The sequence below is a fragment of the Drosophila rhopaloa genome, unplaced genomic scaffold, assembly GCF_018152115.1.
Source record: "Drosophila rhopaloa isolate 14029-0021.01 unplaced genomic scaffold, ASM1815211v1 contig_178, whole genome shotgun sequence".
In the NCBI taxonomy this organism is placed as follows: Eukaryota; Metazoa; Arthropoda; class Insecta; order Diptera; family Drosophilidae; genus Drosophila; species Drosophila rhopaloa.
In genome coordinates this window covers 7,916,245-7,931,913 of record NW_025335059.1, presented here as the reverse complement: position 1 = coordinate 7,931,913, position 15,669 = coordinate 7,916,245, and the positions used below count along the sequence as shown (strand labels likewise).

General features: G+C 46.2%; 4 protein-coding genes across 7 annotated transcripts; 1 reads left to right on the top strand and 3 right to left on the bottom strand.

Annotated features, from left to right (window-relative positions):
- Nucleotides 1-45: 45 nt before the first annotated feature.
- Nucleotides 46-2,102, bottom strand: LOC108050313 (serine/threonine-protein kinase pelle). The gene is made up of 3 exons (XM_017131940.2): nt 1,583-2,102; nt 859-1,521; nt 46-789 (listed from the first exon to the last, which is right to left on the bottom strand). The coding sequence occupies exons 1-3, from the start codon at nt 1,900-1,902 to the stop codon at nt 267-269; spliced, it is 1,506 nt and encodes a 501-aa protein (XP_016987429.1). The 5' UTR covers nt 1,903-2,102; the 3' UTR covers nt 46-266.
- Nucleotides 2,103-2,591: 489 nt separating this feature from the next.
- Nucleotides 2,592-5,889, top strand: LOC108050310 (transcription initiation factor IIA subunit 1). Of its 2 annotated transcripts, XM_017131934.2 has the most exons (7): nt 2,592-2,745; nt 3,781-3,981; nt 4,492-4,500; nt 4,566-4,862; nt 4,925-5,132; nt 5,187-5,431; nt 5,488-5,889. In XM_017131934.2, exons 1-7 carry the CDS (start codon nt 2,722-2,724, stop codon nt 5,593-5,595), a joined length of 1,092 nt encoding a protein of 363 aa, XP_016987423.1. In that variant the 5' UTR covers nt 2,592-2,721; the 3' UTR covers nt 5,596-5,889. The 2 variants fall into 2 exon arrangements, with proteins under 2 accessions (XP_016987423.1, XP_016987424.1); XM_017131935.2 differs by lacking the exon at nt 4,492-4,500.
- A 346-nt stretch (nt 5,890-6,235) lies between these two features.
- Nucleotides 6,236-13,952, bottom strand: LOC108050286 (zinc finger MYM-type protein 4). Of its 2 annotated transcripts, XM_017131895.2 has the most exons (12): nt 13,653-13,952; nt 12,446-13,381; nt 12,095-12,355; nt 11,985-12,029; nt 9,667-11,501; nt 8,335-9,404; nt 7,883-8,268; nt 7,689-7,814; nt 7,488-7,609; nt 7,301-7,430; nt 7,147-7,246; nt 6,236-7,085 (listed from the first exon to the last, which is right to left on the bottom strand). In XM_017131895.2, the coding sequence occupies exons 2-12, from the start codon at nt 13,323-13,325 to the stop codon at nt 6,911-6,913; spliced, it is 5,130 nt and encodes a 1,709-aa protein (XP_016987384.2). In that variant the 5' UTR covers nt 13,326-13,381; nt 13,653-13,952; the 3' UTR covers nt 6,236-6,910. The 2 variants fall into 2 exon arrangements, with proteins under 2 accessions (XP_016987384.2, XP_016987385.2); XM_017131896.2 differs by lacking the exon at nt 11,985-12,029.
- A 347-nt stretch (nt 13,953-14,299) lies between these two features.
- LOC108050282 lies at nt 14,300-15,602 on the bottom strand. 2 transcript variants are annotated; one of them, XM_017131891.2, is made up of 2 exons: nt 14,730-15,602; nt 14,300-14,679 (listed from the first exon to the last, which is right to left on the bottom strand). In XM_017131891.2, the coding sequence occupies exons 1-2, from the start codon at nt 15,600-15,602 to the stop codon at nt 14,419-14,421; spliced, it is 1,134 nt and encodes a 377-aa protein (XP_016987380.1). In that variant the 3' UTR covers nt 14,300-14,418. The 2 variants fall into 2 exon arrangements, with proteins under 2 accessions (XP_016987380.1, XP_016987381.1); XM_017131892.2 differs by having other exon boundaries at nt 14,742-15,602.
- Nucleotides 15,603-15,669: the final 67 nt, after the last annotated feature.

The window sequence follows — 15,669 nt, the reverse complement described above, 5'->3', positions numbered from 1 at the left end:
ACCGAAAGTCAAATTTTGAATCCCCCAAATATAAGCACTTAAAAATACAAAACTGATTTTTTCGATGTTAATAAAATATGACAATAACAACTAAGTATACAAAGTTTCAATAAAATATCACTTAAGCATTTAGATTATTTGTATAACAATAAGTCTTCAATGTTTTTTTTCAAATACGGAATGCATAACCATTGCGATTGATGGCTAAAATCAAGCTTTAAAAGTTCGTCATTAAAAAAGAAAAAATTAAAAAAAACGAAAACTATTTAATAATAATTGCGGAATGGCCTAAAACGGTCGAGGACATCTTCCATTGATAGTCGATCCTGCGGATCCTGGGCAGTGCAGTTCACTCCAACATCGATGGCGCACATGCACATGTCCAGTTCCTCGCCCATCGGTGTGGCAACGTGCTTGTCCAGCAGCTCCACCCGGTTATGCTTCGAATGCTGCTTGACGTACACCAGTAGGTCCTGCTTCAGATCGTTCTTGGGCAGGCGGTCCGTCACCTGGCGTCCGGTAAACACTTCCAACAGCACAATGCCATAGCTATAGACGTCCACGCCGGTGCTGAGCTGGTTTGAGTTACGGAACTCTGGCGGCAGATAGACCCTGGTCCCGAACTTCTTCTTTACTTGCATGACAGCGTTAATGGACTTGGGACCCTCGCGGACCAGCCCAAAATCGCCAATCTTGGGCTGCAGGCACTGATCCAGCAGGATGTTAGCCGGCTTTATGTCGCCATGGATGAGAGGAATGTTCCGTGCCGTGTGCAGAAAGTAAATGCCCCTATGGGAAATAAATATTGAAATTTAAAATGGAAATTTGTTTAATCTTAATAGAAACAAGGAATCTCACCTGGCTGTGCCAACGCTGATGCTAAACCGCTGATGCCAGGTAAGAGCTGGAAGAGGAGGCTGCGATTTGTGCGCCCTCAGGCGGCTCTCCAGGGAGCCACCCTTCATAAGCTGGTAAACGAGGCAGGGCTTCTCCCCATTGATGCTATAGCCGTATAGGGCCAAAATATTGTCGTGCCGGATACTGTTCAGATACTTGAGCTCGTTGTAGCTCTGCTGCAGCTCCACCTGTTTCTGGTCCATGTTGGGATTGCTGTAGTTCATCACCTTGATGGCCACATCCAGCTGTTTCCACTCTCCACGGTACACGTCGCCGAAACCGCCCTGCCCCAGACGATTTTCTGGACACCATCTATCCGTGGCCATCTCCAACTCCGAATAATCGATCTTTAGCAGGGACTCGGCGGCCCGTTCAACCGTGCTGATGTGGATGTTGCCGAGGGACTCCAGGCTGGGGATTTCCTCTGCCTTGCTGCTAGTGCGATTGTTGTTCGAGTTGCTGACGCCCGAGGAGGAGGGAAATGGTGGGCCATTGTCCACCCTGGCACTGGGATCGACCGGTGCTCGCAGATCGCTGATAGTGGGCACGCTCCTGGGAATATACCTGTGCAGATCCTCGCTCACATAGTCTTTAATTATCCGCATGGCATTGTGGAGTTTCAATCTAAAACCGGAGGTAGTGTCATTCTTGGGGTCACTGCGTTTCTTATCATTAACTGACTCACTTTTTAAACAAAGCAAACAATGTTTGAACCGTGTGATTGTACTGACCGCCCCAAATGTTGAGGAATTCATTGGAGGCGGAGCGACCTCGCTGCCTCTGGGTGTTGATCTGCTCCACTTGGTCCGGATAAAGATTTGCAGCTGTTGCCAACTGTTTCCACACATCCAGGGCGTCCAGGTGGGCACATACTTGGTTGCGCACTGGCAGCGGCATCAATCGGATGGCAATTGTGTTATCCAAGTGGGATCGCGACCTGGTCCTGTTTCCATTCGCCTGATTTTGGGCCTGTGCTTCGGCTTCTGTTGTCTCGGCGCCACTCATATTTTTTTAGTTTGCGATCCAACTGGTCGTGACTGATTCATGCGGTCTGGTTCACCGTCTCCGGATGCTGGCGAACCCGGGGGAAAGCGGTAAAAGCAGTAAAACAAAAATCTGATTGGGTAAAATCCCAACACATCAAAACAGGCGAACTGGTTAACAGTGGGGTGAACAGCGGAGTAATAGTTGGTTAGCAGTGGCTTAGTTTAATAAGATCATCTGGCAACGCCGATAGAAACCTTAAGGAATTGGCATCGATACTATCATATTCGATAGACAGTAGATTATCTCAATTTATTAAAAAATTAGGAAAATACGATTTAAATTAAATTAACTCTTTGATGAAAAAAAGTCTGCCAGCGCTCAATAATTTTTGACTTTTTTAGTTCTTTGAAGTTATTCTGTAAATTCTTGGTACCTATTTCATCTCAATATATTAGAAAATCGTGAAAAGATTGAAATAAAATAATTAAATAAAATTTGTGGTATAAAATGTAAGAATGGCAACAATCTGACTGCGCATACGATGCTGAAATAGGGGTATAGTTTTACAAATAACAATTGTTTAATATGTGTTTTCTGTTAAATAAAATCAGTTCGTTTAACAAAAAAACCTAGAACATATATTAAACCGAAGCTCTGGCAGCTCTGTTCTTAATTTGATAATTTTATGTCGTCATTAGCTGGTCACACTAGCCCATTTTACATCGTCACGAACGCATCACTATCGCTAATTCGTTGTCCCATTTTTAATTCAGAAAAGACGTCAATTACCGAGCCAGCAATCAGAAAAGCCTCAAGCTGGCGGAGAAAAAGGTTCAGATGGCGCTATGCCAGACATCGGTGGTGAGTGTTACTCCTGGATCTGTTAAGATTCCGGATCTGTGCCATCGTAGGAGGATGAAATGCATCCGACATATGGAAGACTAGCTGACAGGAGCAAAAGTGCCTTCTCCTCTTTCTCCTTGCGCCCACCGCCCACGCGGGAAAGTGAAAGTTTTCTCCGTGGTCATGGCAGATATACTATACAGCTAATTTAACAGAAATAAGAGATACCGAAACTGCAACCTCGTCTATTTGCCTGTGTGCGCCAGTGCGTACTTGTGTCTGTCTGTCTCGTTGTAAGTGTATTGGTGCGTTCATTGCCTTGCATTTTTTGTTGTTTTTTTTGGGGATATAAAGAAGTAGTGCAAACTCCCTTGGGGGGTTATTATTAGCGGTATTGAGTTTCTGCCTAACGTGTGCCATTATCAGCATGTAGGAGCTCCTTATCACACGCTGATAAAGCAAAACTACGTATTATTCCTGTAGTAACCACAGCGTCGCATTCCACCATACCGGTACATCATCTTATATTCATACCCGCATATATGTACCTTATATATATATGTATATGTCGGTATGTACTTATACTCCAACATTCTTTGAAAACAAATAATTTACATATGTATGTACATACCTTGTTTGCGTTTTCCATATATTACAGCTGTGGTTAATGTATTTATAGGGGTTCAAAAAACACATTCACCCAGCTCCACATTTTTAACTTCGTTAGGGTAGAATATAACTACATATATGTTGGTTTGTTTTGTGACCTATAACCTAATAATTTTATGATTTTCTTTAGTGACATCGCTGATTACTACTAACGATACAATAAAATTGTGATGTTTTAAAAGTTTCCGTTTTTTTGAGAAAATACGTGACATTCTATTGTTTGTGAGCAGAACTACATATATATTCATTAATTGCAGGGAGCAGTGATAATATAATGAGTGTTTAGGCTGACACAAACACAGATATTTTCCCTAATTGTTCGTGCATTTTGAGTTTAATTATATACATTAACCATTAACCAGCACGTCCCTTTTCCCCCCGCAGCTAAAGGTGTACCATGCCGTAATCGAGGACGTCATCACAAATGTGCGGGATGCTTTCCTAGACGAGGGCGTCGACGAGCAGGTGTTGCAGGAGATGAAGCAGATCTGGCGCAACAAGCTGCTGGCCAGTAAGGCCGTCGAACTAAGCCCGGATCCCAGCGATGGATCCCACCCACCGCCCATCGTGGCCAATAATCCAAAGGTAAGAGCCTATAAACCTCTTCGTTGATATGTTCATCCCGAATCCGTATGCCATATGTATGTGATTGGGATCATTGTTTATTCGGATTAAGCTAAGCTTTTTGTTGTTTCACTAATTATCTCGAAAATTGACTAATTATCTGAAAAATGCACTTTTAAGCACTCATTTTAACCAATTTAACTTATACCGATTACCAGTTAATATTAAGGACATGTATCTTGTTATAGAAAACTTTTTGATCAAAATTATTAACATATTTAAACTAAATAGTAATGTTAAATTTAATTTTAAATGTCCCCATTTGTTATTAAGTTGTATGTAACATTTTTACTCAGAGATATTTCGACTAAGATCTCCTGATTTATCTTCCCTATGTTCAACAACTTGAACTACAACAATGCTACTGCGCCTCACCAACAACATCGACTTATGCGCTGCTTTACACAAATTCATTTACAAATCCACTCATTTCCATCCGCCAACACATCCAAACGCATACATCGACTGCAGAGCACCAAGGTAAAGCCATATGTCCGCTGAAGTTAGATCCGAGTTAGATCCATTAATCGCCAATTCTTTTGCAGGCAGCAAATGCCAAGGCCAAGAAGGCCGCCGCCGCCTCTGCGGCCACATCACAGCCACAGATCGGTAGCAGCTCCTCGCTTGCGGCGTTAAAGTCGCCCGCTGTGATGGCCACTGGCAGCGGGATCAAGAACGGACTGGTGCCCATTAAGCAGGAAGTTAACTCACAGAATCCACCGCCACTGCACCCTACGTCGGGGGCAGCGGTGCTGCAGAGACAACAGCAGGCGGCGAGCGGTGGACAGGCTCCCATTCCAATTGTGGCTACACTGGAACCCAACCGCATTATGCCTGTTAACGTGAGTTTATATCAGGAATATAAGATTTTAACAAAAGTTGATTGGACAATTTAATTTTATAGATCACGCTGCCATCGCCAGCCGGCTCTGCCAGTTCGGAATCTCGAGTGCTTACCATTCAAGTGCCTGCGTCGGCGCTGCAGGAGAATCAGCTGACCCAAATACTGACGGCCCACCTGATTTCGTCCATCATGTCCTTGCCCACCACATTGGCCTCGTCAGTGCTGCAGCAGCACGTAAATGCGGCCCTGAGCAGCGCCAATCACCAGAGTAAGTAGAGTTATATCCTTACGGAATCTATAATAATTCTTTTGTAATTATTAGAAAATCTAGCCGCTGCCAAGCAATTGGACGGAGCCCTGGACTCCTCTGATGAAGATGAATCCGAGGAGAGCGACGACAACATCGACAATGACGATGACGATGATCTGGACAAAGACGATGATGAGGATGTGGAACACGAAGATGCTGCCGAAGAGGAGCCGCTCAACAGTGAAGACGATGTCACCGACGAAGATTCCGCCGAAATGTTCGATACAGACAACGTGATCGTTTGTCAGTATGACAAGGTAAGTCTTAAGAAACCCAATTCTTGGTTCGGGATTGTATTAAACCTTGCCCACAGATTACCAGGTCACGCAACAAATGGAAATTCTATCTCAAAGATGGCATAATGAACATGCGTGGCAAGGACTACGTGTTCCAAAAATCGAATGGAGACGCCGAGTGGTAATGTCAGCTAAAAAAGCGCGGCGACAGTGTGAATATAAAAACAAAAGACATCAAACAATGAGCCTCATCGAATGCGTCTTTAGCCCTGGACGTAAGCTTACCAGACAGGAAAACATGACCAAGCGACAGCCTGTACAGAAGGCAAAGTACTCGAGCCGACACTGTATCTTATTTTAGTTCCATCTGTTTTGTATACGCTAGCTAAAAAGCGAGTTGTGTTGCAATTAACCATCTCAATTAAATGTATTAAAGTGCCGCATAACTTTTGTGTCAATAAACTGAAACACTTGTGAAAGCTATCAGCGTGTTAAATCGGTGGAGTATCACGGCAGCAACTGATTTTTAATTTTTATAAGCCAACCCTTCAAATGAAAGAAATTTGCAAGTGATGAGAAAAATGTCCATTACAAAAACAATTTTCCGAAATATAAGAAAGTCTTGGGTTCATGGTAATCAAGACATCAACTAAAAATATTTTTATGAAATATTTAAATAATGCTAATCAGTAGTTAAACATGCTCTTTCATGCTAATCATACTAATCACATTATTTAGGCTGCCAAATAATCTACGTCCAGGTTCGCTTTTTGCAATCTGAACAAATAATAAAATTATCTTTTTTGGAAAAAAAACGATTACGGATCATTGAAAGTATGTATGTATTTATTTATAGACATGTACACGCTATTACGCTACATGCTCACTTCGATCTTGCAGTTAAGGAGTACAGCATTTTACATTTCAACACTTACAAGAACAGCGCGGCTAATTGTTAAGGGTCGCATCCTATGTACAACTCTCATTGTACACTCACTGTGTGGTCATCTATTGTAGATCTATGTACATACATACATGCACTTATCCGGTCGGGCTCATCTTTTTTGCCCTATCGCCTAAACAATCTAAGTAATGACTAAAGATGCGTGGGGGTCTGGTTTACGATCGTAAAACTAATGAAGATGTTTCAGGGTGTCTACATGTGCGTGTGTGATTGTGTGAGTGTTTCGTGTGTGGATTGATTGTAGTTTTCTAGTTTATTATAATTCAATCGAAAGTGAGATGGGCTTGGTTATCGTTCACAATTTATACAAGGTCTCCTCTCTCAGCGCTATATCGCAATTATAGAAAATCAAAATATGTGTAAAAGTAAGTTTAAAACAATTTATAATATAGCACAACTTTCGCTCCTAGGTTAGCCCTATTTGGTTTTGCCCGCAAACAAACTCGTGCTAAGCACCAAGCCGAAGAATCGTCCTCCGGGTGTCATTGCAGGACAAGCCTTGCACGTACACAATGATATAACTGCCTAATTAAACATTAAGTCGTCAAAAGCGCAATGTTAATTTCCTTGACCATCTTGACGCGGTGTAGCATCCTCTGCAGTGCATCCTGCCCCAGAGCCTGCGTCGAATACCAAACCGGGGAGTCGGGCACACAGGACCGCTCGGGCTGCAAATAAAACACATCATTGCGCGTCTTCACGCTCTCGGGGCTGCCGAAATAAAGAATATTACTAGAAAACTTTGATCTTTGTCGTGTAATATAATACTGACCATTTAGAGAGATAAAATTCGTAAAGGCGGACGGGACAACGCAACGGATTCTCTTCATTTTCCTGCTGCTCGTAGACCTTCTTCTTTCGTGGATTGGCATCTGTTTTAATTATAGTAAGTTTCTGAGTACTCCAAAACCAAAGTATAGACTTACCCAGACCCGCCTGCGGTGGATAGAATCGTAAGAGCACGTTTCGTGAGCCAGGAACTTTGGAATTCTGTGATGAGCGCTTCCAGTGCTTCATTATGTGGGAGAAGGATAACTGCATGTGCTCCTCCACGGTCTGAAAACCAACAGGTGTTACTCAGGGCCAGTTGATCATATTCTTTATGCTTCTTACCGTCAGATTAAAGTGTTTTGTGTTGAAGAACATGAGCGTGCTGAGCAGGACATGCGGGGAATGAGCGCCCAGTTGTTTGCACTCCCACAAATGCTCCTCCTCCACGCGAGTGACAATGTATTCTGTAATTGAAAACACCGAAGTCATTAAATTAGTAAAATAACCGACATCAACTAATGCTACAATTGTAAAGCCACTTACGCGAATCGTTGTAAAGCACGGAAAACTTCCTCGCCACTTCGTCCAGGCACTCCGTAAACCGCTCATAGTATGGGTCATAAAAAATATTGTCTATGCGTCCATTCACATACAGGTATTGCTGGATACCTGGAGTAACAAAAGCAGAACTTCAATAAAGTCAATCAATTATTAAGTAGGCCTCAAAAAAGACTGACCCAACACAAGGTAGTAAATGGTATCCGGCGCATATTCAGTCCCGTTGGGCTTGCGGACCTCCTTGACGAAAAGACAAAGGGAGTAGTTCAGCTCGTCAGCGGTCATCTGGAGCAGCTCCGTCTTGAAAGGCCTCCGGCGCATAGAGCTCTTCTCTATGTCCGCGTTCTTGGTCATCACCCACTGCTTCCATGCGTTCACCCCGAAGGTGTACTTCAGGAACATCTGGGCGTCGGGCTTTTCTTGCGGCTGCTGTGCTTGCTGTGACTGCTGCTGCAGGGCGGAGTGGTCCATTTCGCTACCACGCTGTCTCTTCACCGGCGAGCGGCTATTGCGGTTGGGCGAATCCATGACGGGGCCTACGCCCCGCTTGCGACCGCGTGGGGTTCTAAAAGCAATAGATATAAACCGATAAGTATTGATCAACCGTAGGTTATTACTTTAATTTTCTCACCGCTGCGTGGCATCGAGCATGTGATGCTGCTGGTCCAGGTGATGCACTCCCATCTGACCCATGCCGTCGTGGGCCATCGGCGATTGGCTGCTGATCGTGTTTGCCGTCATTGACGTTTCCAGATCCACGGTGGAGGTCTGGTGGTGATTGTCGTAATCACCCGTGGCCATTTTGAGGGCGATCTGTAGCATGTCGTCGCCGTAGGGATTGTGTCCGGCACCACTGACATCCACTACTTGCTGTTGCTGCTGCTGCTGGGCGACGGACTCGAGACTGTTCTGATATTGCAGCGTGACCAGACCAGGATCCGGCTTTATCTCGTTGTCTGAATCCGAGTCCGACTCGTGCTTCTCCTCGGCCACCATTTCCGCCATCATAAGCAACTCCGCTTCCAGCGGATCCTCCGGCATCTTGTCCTGTATCTTTTTGATCTCTTTGAGAATGCCTTGCGAGGTGTTTCGCGTGGTGGGTATGAAAATGGGCACCGGGATTGGCAGCGGAATGGGCACGGGTACGGGGAACGGCATCGAGTACATGTACATGGGTTGCGGCAAATATATGGGTACCGGAACAGGGATGAGCACCTTGTTAGAATAGTCCTTTTCCGTCTGGGTGGCACAATCGCGCACGTCCGGGGTGCACTGCTCGCCAGTGGACACAGTCATGGGCTTGCAGCTGATGTTTACGTTCCGCACAGACTTGGGATATGGTGGCACTGTGATGATCTTGGTCTCCGATACCGTAGGCGGTCCGAAGTCCATAGTCGTAGTATTTCGTCTTCCTCCAATCCCCGAGTGAAGGCTGGTCGGTGGGATGGGCGACGGCGACCGTACTGTATAGTCCACATGCTTACGGGGTCTTCCTCGAGGTGCTGGCGCGTGAGCCACCGGCATGGACAGCGGCGGCGGCGAGACTCCCGATTCCCGGGGACGACCGCGCTTGCGTCTTACCGTCATATTGCCAATCCTGGCCTCTGTTTCGCCACTAGCGAGTGATTGAACAGTGGATATAACCGGCAACATGGTGCCCGTCCCGGATTTCTTAGCTCCAGCACCAGCATTTTTTCCAATCTGCAAACGGAATGAATAAATTTTAATTTACAGATAAATATTTTATGTATAAAATTTAAGTAATTTAAAACCTACAATTTTTTTTAACTTTTAATAAGCATTAATTGATATATGTAGAAGTACACTGAAGTCACTGAATCAACACTAGAACATGCCAGCACTAAAACATGCCGACCCTAAGCGTTCTGGTGACATACTCTAAAAGTATACTTACTAATTTAAGAAAAGTATTGTTGCACTTCAAAAGCACCCCATTACTCACCTGTTGCTGGGATAGCTTCAGTTTAACGCGCTTGGGGAGACCCGTGGGAAATGGTGCCGTGTTTTTGCTTCCCCGAGTGGGGGTACCCTGCTGGGACTTAGAGCTGCTGCTGGCGGCGCCACTGCTGCTGGGGGGCAGGTCGCTGTCCAGTGTGAGGGGGGCGCGGGCGAACTGATTCTGGAACTGCATCACGCACTGGTAGGTGCAGAAGTTGCGCATGGAGGCGTCCGACATGGTCAAGTGATACTGCGGCGTATTGAAGTTGGCACAATTGTCGCACTTGGTCACGGCCCGGGCGGAGATGTTGCAGCTGACTCCATGCATAGTCAGACAGTTGATGGAGCAGGTGAGTGTCTCATGGTCCTGCTGGCCGCCCATCTGGTATATCATGTCAAAGTTGTACTTTTTGACTTTGCACCATTGACAAGACACGATGTGCCGGTTGACAATGATGTAGACGTTGATGCAGACTCGCGAACAAAATACCTTGGGTGATTGTTGTTCGTTGTAGATCGTGTAGGCCTCGGCGCTCCGCCGCTCAAAGTATTTGGAGCACATAGCACACGGATCGGCGTTCACATTGCTCACAAACTTAAAGGCCGAGAAGCAGGGATTCGAACAGAAGTAATGCTCTCTGTCCTCTAGCAGCATCTCCACCCGCACAGGCTTCTCGTTGTTGCACACACCGCACACATCGGTGCGCAGTTTTCGGCGCGGATTGCACATGCTGTCGTAGCGACGAAGACACGCCTGCGAGCAGAAGTCCTTGAATTGATCCTTGTCGCCCACCGGGGCCAAGAAGCCCTCCTGTCCGCCACTAATGTCCTTTTGACAGCAGGAACACGTCTTGAGACCCTTCTTGAAGGTGTTCAGGCATCCAGCGCAGCAGAACTGCCGCACATCGAATCCAAATCTCACGCAGTACTTGCCAAGGGCTGTGGAGCTCACCTCCTGCTTGCAGGTCTCGCAGCTGGAGCCGATCGTCCGCTGATAGCTGCCTAGGCACACCTCATTGCAAAAATCCATGGTCTCCCACATAAGTTGTTTCTCGTTGGCATCAATCTCCGTCTCGCAGTCGGCGCAACGCCTCCTGAAACTCTCGATCCGGTCCAAGCGCGCCGTGTCCGCCTCGGTCTGCGTCCTGGCCACCACGCTGCTCTCAGTGCGTTTGCTGGGCGAGTTTTGAGGCGGCTGGAGCGTTGTGGCGCCAATGTTGCGCACTCGGATCGAGTGTCGCTTGAGCTTGAACTTGTCAGGTTCCTCTGCGTTGAGCAGATTGAAACAGTCGTCATTGCATATGTAGAAGACGTCCTGATCCTGTTTGATGAAGTACTTGCAACGCATCTCCTCTTTGCACTGAAGACACTCATTCGAATTGGCGGGAGTGGCATCCTCTTCAGCTCCTTCCTCTTCCTCAGCGGCACTCTCTTCTCGGACTACCTCTTCTACCAGAAACTTCTTGCGTCGCACAAAGTACTTGCCGGGTTGATCGGCTAGCAGGGCATTGACACAGGCGGTGTCGCAAATGTACTCGAACCCGCTAGGAGCAGGCTCTTGTGATGCCTCCTTCTCCGCATTGTCTTCCCCTTCGTCCTTGTCTTTATTTTTGTCTTCTGCCTCTGCTTCGAGTCGCTTATACCTGAATCCACAATTCTTTTCGTTGTCGCACTGCTTGCACTTCTGCGCGCTACCAACTACCCAACTGATAATTGTTTTTGGCGTGGCCCCCAATTCTCCCGCTGCGGAACTGTAGGATTCCTCAGCCGTGGGCTCGTCAGCATCGGGAGCATCACCGGCCGTCTCCTCTTCGTTGCCCGCTGCGTCAGTTCCGTCGTCTAAGAGGGAAAGTTGAATTCCATTAGTATTATTTTTAGCTATGCGACAAAACTGCGCTAGCTTCAACAGGTGGCTATTACAAAATGTAATCATAATTATAACTAATTTTATCTCAATTTATTAGCCAAAATCAATACAATTTTAACACTTTTAAAAACCCGAAATGTGAGAAGAACTAAACAGACCAATTTAGATTTTGGCGGAATAAATCCCGAATTAAAAGTGAATTTAAATCAAAATTTATTGCGCCAAAAATGAGAAAAGCAACTATTGCACATGCTGAAAACAAATGAAAACACTACAGTACAAAATATGGTTACATAAAGAGGCAAAAGAAAATAGCAGAATTTTATGCAAAAGCAGTAAAAAAGAATTGTGATACAAACAGGGAGTTATTAAATTAAGCTTTAAACAAAGGTCCATAAAGTAGACATATCAAATTGTTAGTTACTTTCGCCCAGTTATAAACCCAATCTTCTCACCTTCGGCAATTTCTAATGCCGTCGCCTTAGCTCCAGCTTGAGCATCTGTAGGCAAAATGGATAGAGTAGATTTGGGATGGGTCATATTAGGTGTTAGTCTGGACACATACCGTTTGGAGTAGACGGTGACTCGTCGGTGGGGCTCACAACAGCCGCGCTATCATCTTCTGGATCAACGGGGGCATCTGTCAGAGATTTCCCATCATTATCGGGTGACTTCGAATGCCGCTCCTCGGCCTCCTCCTCCTCGGCAGCCTTCTCGGCGTTCTCGCGGGCCAGTTCTTTCTCAGCTTCAGTCACCTCGGTCTCTTGATCGTCGGGAATGAGGCAAACGTCCGACTCTTCAGGCTCCAGAACATTTTCAACAGTGTCTGTAATTTCGTGGTTACCAAAAAAATTATTTTAATAATCAAGACCACAATTTGATTTTTAAAGCATAGAAAGTCTTTTAAGGGGCTTACCATCGCCATGTTCGGCTTCTCCAGCTTCCTCTGGTGCATCTTCTACATGCTCAGACTCTGCATCGGCTTCCGGATTGTCATCTTCTTCGCCGGGCGTCTCTTTTTCCGCTTCGTCTGGATCCTGCCCAGTGTCCTGCTCCTCTAGACTGGTGTCCACCTCGTCACGACCTTCTGGCGGCTCCACATCCTCAGCTAGGTGCGAGTCTCCGCCCACGGACTGCATTTCCACATCTTCCGTCGCCTCTGGTTCGAGTGCTCCCTCCTCTTCTCCTTCTGGATCGGCTTCAATATCAGCTTCGGGATCACCTTCTGCCTCTGCTTCGCCTTCACCATCGTCCACATCCATAGCTTCGGGAGAGGCGGGGCCACCATCCACTGCATCTGCATCTGCATCTGCATCTGCAGCGGCCGCCTCCTCCTCCTCCGCGGTGGCTTGCAGGGCATCAGTTTCCTCTTCTGCTTCTTCTTGATCTTCCTGCGGATCCACGCTAACCGCTTCTGGCTGTGGCTGCTCATCCTCGGCGACGAGAGGCTCCTCAGAGGGCAGTGCCTCCTCGGAGGGCAGCGGCTCCTCGGCGGGCTCTACTGCCTCCACGGGATCTTCCTGCGGGCTGACCGCCTTATCCCGCGACTGATGGTCATCGGCTTCCAAGGAACCCTCCGAGATCTGCTCGAACTCATCCCCCGGCTCTTTGGCCGAGTCCTCTGGCGGGGGTTCACTTTCCTGGGCCACTGCATCCTCTGCTGGCGGGGAAGCGGGTGTATCCAGAGTTTCAGGTGCCGCTGGCGTCTGCTCCTGATCCTCTGGCCTGGGAGTAGCCGACTCCGGTCGCGCATTGGAATCGGCGCCGAACGAGTCTAAACTGGATATCTCCTCCATTTCTCTTTGATTGTTAACCGATGCTCGTGTTGTGCGCTTGTTTATATAGACATGAACTGCAGAAAATAAACAACAAATAGTTAGTTTCGCCAACTATCGATAACAGTCGCCGTGGGCGGACTATCGGCTGGCCAGGGCCTCACACCATTGCCGCCTAAAATGTGTACACACACACGCACAGGCTCACCGACGCACACAAACACAGGGGCCCACGGTACAGTGCACGAAAAAACAAAACATGCGCCTCCCGAAAAAAAGGGGGAAAAAATCGAGGGAGACTGTGTCTGTATGCGCCGATTACCAGGTAATTAATATTACTGCACTTGCATTATCTTTCAGGCCACGATGCACTGCGTTGGCGCCTCTTTTTCGTATTTATGTTTGGTGATTTCGGACACCCAAAAGATGCACGAGTGTGGAAAGGAAAGCGCGTCTGTTGCCGCAATTAACTGCCTTTCATCGCTGCCCGCTCGCACACATTATTAACGGTCGGCTCACAGTTCGCGCAAAACTTTAGTTAAAAGATAAAAACACTTTTTTGCACTGTGCAATTTTCTAGTTTTCTGGCCACAGTGTAATTTTTCGGCTTTATGCGAGTAAAATGGCGCACCAGTGTACCAAATGCGGCCCTCGCATAACGATAACGCGTTCCCCTCGTAGGTCAGTATATACCGCAAAATACCGCAAATTTCCAGGCCAAATTGAACCACAAAGAAAAAAAAGGTGAGTTGGCAGCGCCGATCGCTAAATTTTGAAAAATATATCTATAATTAAATTAAATTAATTTTTATTATTAAGGAATTAATTATATTCAGACTTTTTCAGCAAACATTTCACACTTTTTCTGCATTCTTTTATCTTTATTGTAATGTTTATGTTTTTTCTTGTGGCTATTATTTTATTCAAAAAAGGATCGTTAGATTGAGATTGGAATATTAATTTAGCAAATGTTCAAATTATCTGGACAGTTATAGAAAAGTGGCAATTCTTTATTATTTCCCGCTGACAGATAATTTAAATTGGGATTTTTCAAACAGTATGAGATAAATATTAACGACTTTTTTCAACCTTTTTCCTACTATTCATTTTTTTTCTAAAACCTACTAATATTCCCTTCAGAATCCAAAAGGGCGTTGGGAAAGTACTTGATGATCTTGGTAAAGTGCGGGAAATTTAGGGTGTTGGCGAAAGTAATCTCGTTGGTCTCCTGGTACTGCTTCACGATGTTCATGAGATCCTCCATGGGCACCAGCTCCTCCACCATCCAATGTTGGATCACATAGTTCAGGGCGTAAACCTGCAACTTCAACAGATTGGGTTCCTGGGTCAGGTTTTGGGCATGCTCCATGATTTTCTGTATGGTAATGCTAGTTAAATATGTGTTTTACGTGGTCTATTACCTACATCCATGCACACCCGCTCCAGATCCATGATGTTGTGCCGAAATGCCAGGTCTAAAGCAGGAAAGATCTCATCTAATGGCCATTCCTGATGCTTTAGTTTCTCGGAAAATGAGATCAGGAGCTCCGGCATGTTGTAGGCGCAGGACAGGATAAAGATGTCGTTGACAAGGGGCAACTTAACCAGCGGCGAGGTCACCTCAAAGGTATATATGAACTCCAAGAAGATCTCCACGCTCTCGGGTGAAACTCCATTGATCTGGAGCACACCGTTCCACTGCTTATTCTTGTATACATCCTGCTCTAGTTTGTCCGAGGCGGTGGCCAGAAAAATCCGGTGGCAGCCGAACTTCTTGTAGCAGACATTGGCCTCCGAATCCTCGGAATCGGCGCAGGTGCTCAGAACATGCACCTGGCAGTCGGCATCGGCTCCACTGCGAAAGTACTCCAAGCGGCGGTTCTTACTCGTGGAACGAATGCTTTCCTCCAGCTTTGGCTCTAGTTGTTTGAAGGCTTTCCTGAGATCTGAGTCTGTAATCGAGTCCACATTCGATGCCATTGTGGCCCTGGGGGTAACCGGATTGTGTCTCTCAGAAGATGAGGGTGTGGTGCCCTCATCCGATTCCGGGAAACCTTTTTCGCCTGCATCCTCTTCGGAATCCAGTTGTAGATCCTCCTGGACATTATCATTTGCCTCCTCCGATTCCGGGAAACCCTTTTCTCCTGCATCCTCTTCGGAATTCAATTGAAGATCCTCCTGGACATTATCATTTGCCTCCTCCTCTTCCGCATCCAAATAGATGTTTGGCGCTGTGTTCTTTCTAGCGGAGCTTCGCTGGCTGTTTTCGCCGGTACCCACTTCCAAAGAGTCTGACATTTCTGCCTGGGAAACCCCAATTTCGTATTCCAAATTCTGTACTATGTAGAAACACACCCCCTAAAAA

What these genes read in the sequence shown, in the direction of transcription:
- LOC108050310 (XM_017131934.2), top strand. Translation starts at nt 2,722, where the DNA reads ATGGCGCTATGCCAGACATCGGTG. An exon ending in ACCGCATTATGCCTGTTAAC is followed by an intron (nt 4,863 to 4,924) that starts GTGAGTTTATAT and finishes TTAATTTTATAG; the next exon opens with ATCACGCTGCCATCGCCAGC. An exon ending in TCGTTTGTCAGTATGACAAG is followed by an intron (nt 5,432 to 5,487) that starts GTAAGTCTTAAG and finishes CCTTGCCCACAG; the next exon opens with ATTACCAGGTCACGCAACAA.
- LOC108050313 (XM_017131940.2), bottom strand. Translation starts at nt 1,902, where the DNA reads ATGAGTGGCGCCGAGACAACAGAAGCCGAAGCACAGGCCCAAAATCAG. An exon ending in TTGTTTGCTTTGTTTAAAAA is followed by an intron (nt 1,522 to 1,582) that starts GTGAGTCAGTTA and finishes CTCCGGTTTTAG; the next exon opens with ATTGAAACTCCACAATGCCA. An exon ending in ATCAGCGTTGGCACAGCCAG is followed by an intron (nt 790 to 858) that starts GTGAGATTCCTT and finishes TATTTCCCATAG; the next exon opens with GGGCATTTACTTTCTGCACA.
- LOC108050286 (XM_017131895.2), bottom strand. Translation starts at nt 13,325, where the DNA reads ATGGAGGAGATATCCAGTTTAGACTCGTTCGGCGCCGATTCCAATGCG. An exon ending in GGCATTAGAAATTGCCGAAG is followed by an intron (nt 11,502 to 11,984) that starts GTGAGAAGATTG and finishes TTTCCCTCTTAG; the next exon opens with ACGACGGAACTGACGCAGCG. An exon ending in CAAAACACTTTAATCTGACG is followed by an intron (nt 7,431 to 7,487) that starts GTAAGAAGCATA and finishes GTTGGTTTTCAG; the next exon opens with ACCGTGGAGGAGCACATGCA.
- LOC108050282 (XM_017131891.2), bottom strand. Translation starts at nt 15,602, where the DNA reads ATGTCAGACTCTTTGGAAGTGGGTACCGGCGAAAACAGCCAGCGAAGC. An exon ending in TGGAGCGGGTGTGCATGGAT is followed by an intron (nt 14,680 to 14,729) that starts GTAGGTAATAGA and finishes ATTACCATACAG; the next exon opens with AAAATCATGGAGCATGCCCA.